This window comes from Babylonia areolata, chromosome 5 (genome assembly GCF_041734735.1).
Source record: "Babylonia areolata isolate BAREFJ2019XMU chromosome 5, ASM4173473v1, whole genome shotgun sequence".
NCBI lineage: Eukaryota > Metazoa > Mollusca > Gastropoda > Neogastropoda > Buccinidae > Babylonia > Babylonia areolata.
The window spans coordinates 3,679,533-3,689,331 of NC_134880.1; the positions used below are offsets into that span (position 1 = coordinate 3,679,533).

Consider the following 9,799-nt stretch of genomic DNA (forward strand, 5'->3'; position numbering starts at 1 on the left):
TTTCCATTGATTTACTGACATGCAAGGTCAAAGCAATAGGCCTATAGCTGTTTTTATTACGTTTAGGTTTTCCTGTTTTTAAAACCGGTACAACTATTGATGTTTTCCATATCTGTGGTACAGTTCCAGATATCCAACATTTATTGTATTTTTTGTGTAGGAAAACGATACATTGTTTTAGCATCTCATTAGATAGTGCATCGATGCCAACTGAACTTTTTTATTGCTAAGGGAAGCTAAAGCGGTTTGTAACTCCTCATATGTGATAGGAGAATTAAACCACAAGTCATTTTGCGGAATGGGATCACTGTATAAAGCATTGCCTTCTTCTCTGTCTCCGTGTGTTTTACACGCAGGTGATAAACCTTCGTATTTGCTATTTTTCGCAAGCATTTCAACAAAGATTTCTGCCCTTTCCTAATCTGGTAGAAACTTGTTTTGTGAGTTATTTGATATTGGGCAACTTGGTAACTGTATTCCATTTTCCATTTAACAAATCGTGTGTGTGTGTGTGTGTGTGTGTGTGTTTTCCCCCTAGCTGTGTGGTGCCACTGTCAACACTTACACTTGCTTTGTCGCGGAACGATGTTATTGATATAGTCACTCAGTTGCAGTGATGACGGATCACAAGCAGTAACATCCGGAAGCGATCGTGCGCATGTGGGCGGCCTTTGGACATGGCTGGGGAAGCAACGGTTTTGTACACAACGAGATATTCTTGACAACAGCGCGGCACTGTTGCGCTCCATCCATGTGGTCGACGGACGAACAAGTCAGAGTCCGTAAACTCTCCCGGGAGAACCTGTTTGAGACCCAGCAGTGTTTGAGCTGTCCCTCTGTGAGTGAATACACACACCATCGAAAACTGTGTATGGCTGCCTACATGGTGGGATACACAAAAAAGCCCACTCGTGTACATACGAGTGAACGTTGGAGTTGCAGCCCACGAACAAAGAAGAAGAAGAAATATACATAATTTTTATACGAACACCGAAATCAGAGATCAGTGTCTCCGCTGTGTTTACTTTCCTGACCAAAGCCTGGAAGGACGGTCCCGTAGTCATCTGCTGAGGGCCGAGCCTGACCAGTGCCACGTTCAGTGAGTAGACTCTTTGTAATGTTTGACCTATGTCGTAGCTGTGCCTTAGATTTAGGGGTCATAATGACAGTTGGGCATCAGCAGTCACAAGCAGTCACGAGCACTTTATTGGTGTCAGGTGAAACGGGTTGCTTTAAGGTTAGGGGAGGCATATATCACTAAGAAAAAAGAAAAGAAAGAAATATGTATGGTTTGGTCTTTCTGTGCATAGATCTGTGTTTATATCTGAAATCATTTAGATCTGTATTTCTTGTAGTCAGAACAAAATAGAACAACGAAGAAGAATGATAATCGTTTTTTGGTTTTCGCTTTGTGCGCATAGATCAGTGCATAGATCTGAGAATACGGGGCTCACACACACACGCACACACACACACACACACACACACACACACGTGTGTGTGTGTGTGTGTGTGTGTGTGTGTGTGTGTGTTTCTTTTTCTAAAAATCATGCATCTTAACATCAACGCTGCCAGATGGGAAGAAATGGTAAATCTGTTGCCAGGCATATGTAACAAGGCAGCAGGAGAACTCATCAGATTTAGAGTGAAGTATGGGAAAATCACCCCTATTATTTTGGAGAACCAAGCCAAGAATTTCCCAGTCTGATAGAATTTGACGGTGAGTCAGGGAATCAGAAACCTGCTAGTGAGGTGGCAATGCCAGGAAACAGTAAGGGAAACACTTGGTCTGCATTGTCTCCAGAAGATAAGCAGATTTTTTTTTTTAACCATTTCTGGAGCCTAGTAAGTGCACACCAGCCCAGATCAACTGGTTCACTTCTTGATCTCCCTGTGGTGCCAACCTACCAACTTCCCATTCAGTTCCAAAATTACCAGCCCCAAAACAGGAGGATGAGCCTTCACTAGACTTGTGTGAAAGGATGAGGGCTGTCCACACACAATCTGGAAGGAGACCTGAACCTTGCTCTTCGGAGTTACTCTCAGCTGGTGATTGCAAACAAAGTGACGCTAGAGGACGCTGTGCCGATAGACAGTGCAGCTCGAGGGACTGGGATACTGGGACCAAAGGACGGGTATGTGGACTGCAGGACTCACCTCAAGGAAGGAACACTGGATCATAGCCCATGTTCTGCTGGTCCAGGAGATCACAGGCGCATGACCGCAGAGGTGAGTATACGGGTAGGAGGAACAGGAACCCTAGATACCAGGGGCGTGACCCTGAAGACTCAAGCTCCTTGGAATCTTGGTCCCCCCTTAGAATATCCAGTCACCAGGGACACCCCAACACACTGCACAGAAACAGCCCAAGAGGGGAGCACTATCTCAGTGATGTTGGGGATCGTGGTTTCAATTATTGCAATGATTCTGAGGACAGTGCAGAGGAAACACCCCAAATTCAGCTCCGTGGAAAACGCGTTAACGCGGTGACCCAAGCAAGCTGCCAAAGAACCTCTGTAATGATGGCAAATCAAATTGGCTCTCCTTCAAACAGAAGTTCGAGAGCTACTGCGCAGTACAGCACTGGTCAAAATCTGAACGCCAGGATTACAAAGGATGATGCAGAGAGGGCAAAGCTTCTCTCCTGCGGACATTTCATGGTTGCCTGTTCAAGCCAGAATTGAAAATAAAGTTGCCTGTCTATGCTTTCAGTGCCTGAATTGTGTTACCACACCCTCATATTTTTCTGAGCTTTTTAACCCATACTTGCCAAACAGAACATTGAGATCTCTTGACTCTTCCCAGCTAACTGTTCCCCGATACTTCCTTAAAGAAAAGATACTGAATCCATCAACTTGCTATTCAAGATTAATAACCTCTACTTTCTTCCGTATAAAACTTTATGCGCTGAAGACAAAGCATAGTAAAAATGTTACATGCATCTGTGGTAAGCATTTCAGCTTGCATCATTGTTTGTTTCACTGTCAACAGTTACGTACCTTCTTGCCCAAGTATTTCAAAGAGAATAACTATTCTGCAGATGATTTTTGGAAAGTTATTTCTGACGAGGTTCTTATGGTCGAACTTTCACAGGCATCAGTTCATAACCCTACTTCTACATTCCCTTTAATGTACTTCAGAATTGTGTTAATGGTTTCATTGAATTGTTACTGTTAAACGTTGATGTAACTGCATGTTAGTTGTGCATTTTTTGGTAGTTTTCTACCTTTTCTGTTTTTCCTCTACCCCCGTACCCCCTCCCTTTAAAAAAAAAAAAAAAAAGGATTTTTTTAAAAATCGTCTAATATAACTGATAGTGAAAAGACGCTATCTAAAGAACGAAGACGATTTGTTACGTCATCGGTTTTCGAGCACGTAATTTCTTTCGTTTTAACGTTGTAAACTTTTGCTCTTTCTCCCCACTACTGAAATTTCTCCATCAACAATGCTGGCAACTCGACTGTTTTCGACAGCGACGCGGCTGTCAAGACAGACACAAAATCAAGCAACTCGTACCTGTTCTTTCCTCGGCAGTAACCCTGAAGCGGGCAGCATAACAATTCACATCGAAGACAAAATCCAGCAAAAGAAGGTCGTGGTCTTCTCCAAATCACACTGCCCTTTCTGCTCAAAAGCGAAACGAGTCTTCGAAGAGATGTTACAAGAGAAGAAGCTCACCCCAACCGATTATGAGGTCATGGAGATAGAAAATCACCCGCACTGTGATCTGATACAAGATCATTTACACAAGCTGACAGGAGCAAAATCGGTAGGCTATGTCGTTCATTGTCTCTTTCTGTCTCTCACAGACACACACACACACACACAATGATAATTCACACACACACACACACACACACACACACACACACATGTACGGTGTGGTATGCATGCTTGACACTTGTTTATAAAATTAATTTAGTTTGGTAAACCACATACAATTAGGTGTGTGTCAGCCAAATGCTTAGACTGATGGTTATAGTGTTGGACAAAAATTGATTATGAATATCCTGCATTTTGATCAAGGTTTCCACACGAGATGGGTTTTGGGTTGTCAAGTTTGTATGTTCACATTGAAACTGACATACACTCAACTCATGTAGAATTAGTTTACAAGGAACTATATTCCACTGGTGCTACAATTCAAGAACAGGGTTAGTACTCAGTCTGACACGTGTGAGGAGGGAGGAGGGCTGCCGGCAATCAGCACTCTCTGTGTGCTCGCATTCTTTCTCCTGGGAAATCAGTTATCTACTATCCCATATCAGTATGCGCGGAGCTGCAATTAGGGAAGGTAGGCCTAATTGCAAACAGTGTGTATCTGCAAACGGTTCGTGTACCGCCCCTCATCAAAGCGTTCTCACCACACACATTTCACAATTCAATCTGCTTCGACCTCGTTCTGATACCTTGATGAATATCCATTTCGAGGAACCAGTCAGACATCAGGTATTTCCAATGAACTATTTCCGCACTCTTTCTTTTCTACGCACATCACAGCCGACCAAGTTCAAATTCGTGCTCGCCCCCTAAAATCAAGGGAAGCAAGTGGTACGACTTGAACTTCGACACAGTTTGAATACAGCTGATTTGATTGGATATGTTAATTTATTTTGCATAACTAGTGCTGGGAGAACTAAGAAAGCATATGCTGGTGACATATCAGAACGCCCGTTTTGACTGGGATCTCCAAATAATGTCGTTTGCAATTAGACCATAGGATATTTTGATGTGAGTCTATTTGCGAACGATTCTGCACAGTTACACACGGCTCTTAAAGGGTATGTTTGTGTGTGATGTGGTGTGGTGTGGTGTGTGTGTGCCTGTGTGTGTGTGTGTGTGTGTGTGGTGTGTGTGTGTGTGTGTGTGTGATCAAAACAACTTTACAACAGTGTGGTGCGATGTTCCAATAATATGTTTTGTCTAATGAGTTGAAAACCTGCTTCTGTTTTCGTTGTCGACATGTACCCAAACCAGTCGTCCGCAACTGGACCTGTCTGTTCGCATTTACCCTCAGGCGCCCTTGGCATTTCAACCGTTTAAAAAACGTTGAAAAGAAAGAGGAAACCTTTCCTCGTGCAACCAGTCTGAGAAAGAATTCAAAAACATTTGACGGTGATACAAACTGTTACTTGTTCAATGCACACGTTGAGCTGGTGGCCTCGACTGGATCGTTCGCTATTTGGCGTACCTACCCTACTTTATATGACTATCATACAACACGTGTTTAAAAGTTTTAGTTAACTGAAATATCCCACTGTAACGTTCTTTTCAGCCTTTGTTGTGTTATGGAAACATTCATGATGTATCACTATCAGTATATATATATATATATATATATATATATATATATATATATACTTGAATAATGGCCAGAGCAATACTCACTGTTTACTAAACTCTAAAGTAAGGTCATTCACTTATTGTATTAATCGTAGTTGCATCAGCTGGACTCTACAGAACATGAATAACCAAGATATCAGTGCCAAGATGGTATCCAAATACCCCAAAGTATACACACAAACACACACTCTTTCTCACTCATTGTACAGAAACTATTACTGTGTATCATATTCGAAGTTATTCAGACTTTCCCCATACTGAGGTTTGCACTGCAAATTGCATCCACTGTGACACACACACATATTATATACATATGTGTAATGTGTGTGTGGGCAATATGTATGTATCTTTTTTTCACACACGCATATAGATTGAAACCTTTTACGTAGATGTGCGCACGCACACGCTGTCTCTTAACATGAGCTGTTAAGACATGCAGGATAGATCTGCAGAAACGGGAACAGAACTGAACCATCATGCTTTCTCCTTTCTTTGTTGAACCTGGTACGGTTTTTTGAAAAGACTATGATCTCGGAATGTCAGGACAAATTACAAGTGATTTAAAGTCATTGTGAAGAAAAAACCCCAACGTGTTAATAAACTCGAGACCTTGCTTGCCTTTGCTCTCTGTCATGTCTAGCAATTATTGATGATCATTCAGTGACACTTTTAATCTTAGGGAAAAAGAAAAGAGACTGAAATAAAGCCAAGATTTTAAAACAAACTTCAAAATAAATTCTGAATCCCTGAATATAAACCCTTTTACTAACATGAAAAAAAGGTTTTTAAAACAATAAAGACAACGATAAAACGACAATAAAGTGACTCTTCATATACAAGGTAGACAACTTCAAGTCAATGGTGCTCATGATACTGGTCCAGTTAGCACACAGGTAAATAAAAGGTACATTGGAACAAACCCAGACATTTTCTCACAGCAGCAATGACAGAAGAAATAAAATTATTGCTGCCGTGTACATGTCATAATTCATGATCGGTATAAAAGCAAGTCCAGAACTTCGTATTTGAGGAAGTGTCTGGACTTATTCCGATTATCTTTTATTTTATTCCGATTATCTTTTATTTACCTTTCAGTGTTTGCTAGCTGAATCGGCAGCACAAGTAGCATTAACTTCAAGTTGTCTACCTTGTATATGAAGAGTTACTTCTCTTTATTGTTTAATCCGTTACTCTGCTTACATCTTTGTTCTTTCAAGTAAAAAAAAAAAAAAAAAAAAAAAAAAAAAAAAAAAAAATCCATCGAGGCAATCATGCGTTTGTTCTGAAAAGTTTGTATGTTCTGCTTAGCATATTGAGAACTAAAAGGCAACGACAGTCTTAAATAAAGGCTAATTTGTGTTTGCACATTTCAGTCATTGCTGCTGTGCGGTGTGTACTTGTCAAATGACTGGTATAAAAAGAAGCCCAGAACTTGCTTTTTGAGGAAGTGTTTGAGTTTGTTCCAATGTAACTTTGAGGAAGTGTTTGAGTTTGTTCCAATGTAACTTTTATTTACCTGTGTGCTAACTGAATCGGTAGCATGAACAACATTGACTTGAAGTTATGTAACTTGTATATGGAGAGTTACTTCCCTGTAATGTACACTCCTGGTCTCATTGTTCTTTCGTTTTAACTAATAAAATAATACTGACTAACCAGGTTGCTGAAAAAAAAGTTATATCACCAGTTGTGTGGTGTTAGATCTAGACAGTATATGTTATCAGTTAGTGATGATTCAGAGCGCGCGCGTGTGTGTGTGTGTTTTCAGGTGCCACGTGTTTTCGTCAATCAGCGGTGTGTCGGGGGTGGAGATGATGTGGCAGCTGCATACAACAGCGGTAAACTGATGAAGCTTTTGAAACAAAACAAATCGTAACATGGCTGCCAAAAGTTCTACAGCAAACTCTGCATAAGATTTTTTTCTTCTCGTTATTCAGGACTTTCTTTCATCTTCAGAGTTGCTAAGATCGTTCGTACTGAAGATACTGACATATGTGTTTGCCAGTGTTTTGGTTTACTGTTTGACTTTTATTTCCCCAGCAAGTTTTTTAAAGGACAGTTTATTGTATTCTTTTACTGTTTTAGGTACATGCTGCACTTGAGGCCAAGATATTATGAACCCACATGGTGAATTCTCTCTCAGTGTGTTGTGAAGTAGGGAAGAAATGATCCTTGATGTATTCAAGGATTAGTCTTAGCCAGTACACAATCACTCTGTCTGTGCCAGAGAATCAAGACTGACATGTACAGATGTAGATGTAATCTGTTGGACCCATTCAGTGGGGAGAACAGGTAGGAGAAACCAGCTGTTGGGCAGTCAGTGGACATTCCAGTAGGGAAGAGAGGTCTTTTTTTCAGATTGTCTCTCTGGGAGTCTAGCCACTCTAGGATTAACTTCAGAAATTGCCCTGCTTATGTAACAAGTGTCATTTAACAGATTTTCTGTGTGAATCATTTTGAGTTTGCTCAAATGTCATTGCATTTTTATATCACTATACATAATAATCAATATTAAATGTATAATGCAGATTATTGATTTATGGTAGAAATGATTTATATTTATATATAGCAATGAGGAATTGCCATCTGCCACATTACTTTTTTTTTTTGGTGACGATTTTTTGTTTTTATAAATTTTAGCTAGATTTTTCTGATTGTAAAATAATCAACATTCTTTCCGTTTCCACTCTAATGAGTGTTACTATTAGGTCGTTATCTAAGAGTATTAATCTTGTCATCAGAAAGTACCTTGCATGTCAAGGTATTTGTCACAAACAGAAGTGCACATAGGCATATAGTATAATACGTTTTGATAAAAGTAATACATGATAAAAGAAAAAGAAAAGTTTAGTGAATAAAATCAAAAGCTGTTGGTAATGAGTGTGGTAAGAAGACCAGAGACCTGGTTAACCAGCTAACCTGTTAAAATATTAGTATTTTCATTATATAACTGTTTTGCGTTGTTGGTGTGCTCATAGTTAACCCCCCTGTTTTTCACAGAACGTTTGATTAATGACTGACGTAGAAACTATGTTCACAAGATCCGGTGAAAATGTCAAAATGATTTATATATATTTGAAAAAGATAACACAAGACACAAAATTCCATAATGGCTGAAAACCTATTTGTTACATATCTATCAAGTTTCTGGAATTGTTGATGATGGATTTCAGTATGGAAAAAAAAGAAGAAAACAAGAGAGAGAATAAAAAAAGAAAGAAAGAAAAGAAAAAAATGAGGGAAAAAAAAAGAAAAAAAAAGGAGAAATAATTTGTGAATAAGAGGTGCCGGTGATAAGTTTTAGAACTATTTTTTGGTCTTGTTTGTGTCCTAAAAAAAAAAAAAAAAAGGTTGTGAATAACTTTAATAGGAGATAATAGTTTTAGAGTTTTGTTTGTATGCTTTTGATCAGGACGTAAGTTCAGACACACACACAACGTTTTATTCTCCAGTTAATGTCTGTTTGTTTGCCTATCCACATGCTTACACGGACACACACACACACACACACACAGAGGTAAATTTCTTAAAACTCTTCTGTATTGTAGACTGTAGTTCCCATGCATATTCACTTTTAGAAGTGGTATTTCATGTGTGATCAGAACCATTGGAAAAGGTAACAAAGTGCCCAGAAAATACGTATAATCAGACGGCAGATATATATATCTATCTATCTGTCGATATATATATATATATATATATATATATATATATATATGTATTTACTTATTTGTTTATTCTAGCTGTTTTACTTCATTATATGTAGGATAGGCCCCCAGAGTCTGACCAGCACATTGGATCTTTGTGAAGGTCCGGCACCTCTCTCTCTCTCTCTCTATATATATATATATGTAAATGTGTGTGTGTGTGTGTGTGTGTGTGTGTGTGTGTGCATGATTCCGTGCACTTTGACACCGTGAAACTTTAACTATGATAAATATAGTTATGCATTTTGAACAATTGTTATTTTATAATTGTCATTAACAGTTGTTTGACCTTGATTCAGCTGTGAATGTCGATTAAATGTCATTGTCTCTCGCTCTCTCTATGTGTGTTTCTGGTCAACATGTGTAGCAGAGCTTTTTTTCTGGTTCGGGATAGATTTGTGTATGTTATTTTGAACTTTGGTGTTTAGCACGATATACCAAAATGATTTTGGAACAAATGAAATACTTTAAATAGAATACGTTTCACACGTGTTCACCAGTAGATTTCATTTCTGAAGTTAAAACTGTTGTATTCCATGACTGCAGACACTTTTTGTGGTCAGCTGTATTCCATATGCCGAGGAAAATACTGCCAGTACGATGAAATTGAAAACAGACTACTGTAACTGTTCCACTTTCAAATGAACTCACTTCGTGGTTTGCTGAGTATTCAATGAAATTATTACGTGTTTATATTTTGTGAATATTTCCACAAGCAAACTCACAATATAGAAACGAACAAACAAACA

At 39.1% G+C, this 9,799-nt stretch overlaps 1 protein-coding gene across 1 annotated transcript; it reads left to right on the forward strand.

Moving 5' to 3' along the window:
• Nucleotides 1–658: 658 nt before the first annotated feature.
• Nucleotides 659–7,840, forward strand: LOC143282560 (uncharacterized). The gene is made up of 4 exons (XM_076588248.1): nt 659–838; nt 2,047–2,135; nt 3,535–3,769; nt 7,112–7,840. The coding sequence occupies exons 1-4, from the start codon at nt 659–661 to the stop codon at nt 7,217–7,219; spliced, it is 612 nt and encodes a 203-aa protein (XP_076444363.1). The 3' UTR covers nt 7,220–7,840.
• The last annotated feature ends 1,959 nt before the right edge of the window (nt 7,841–9,799 follow it).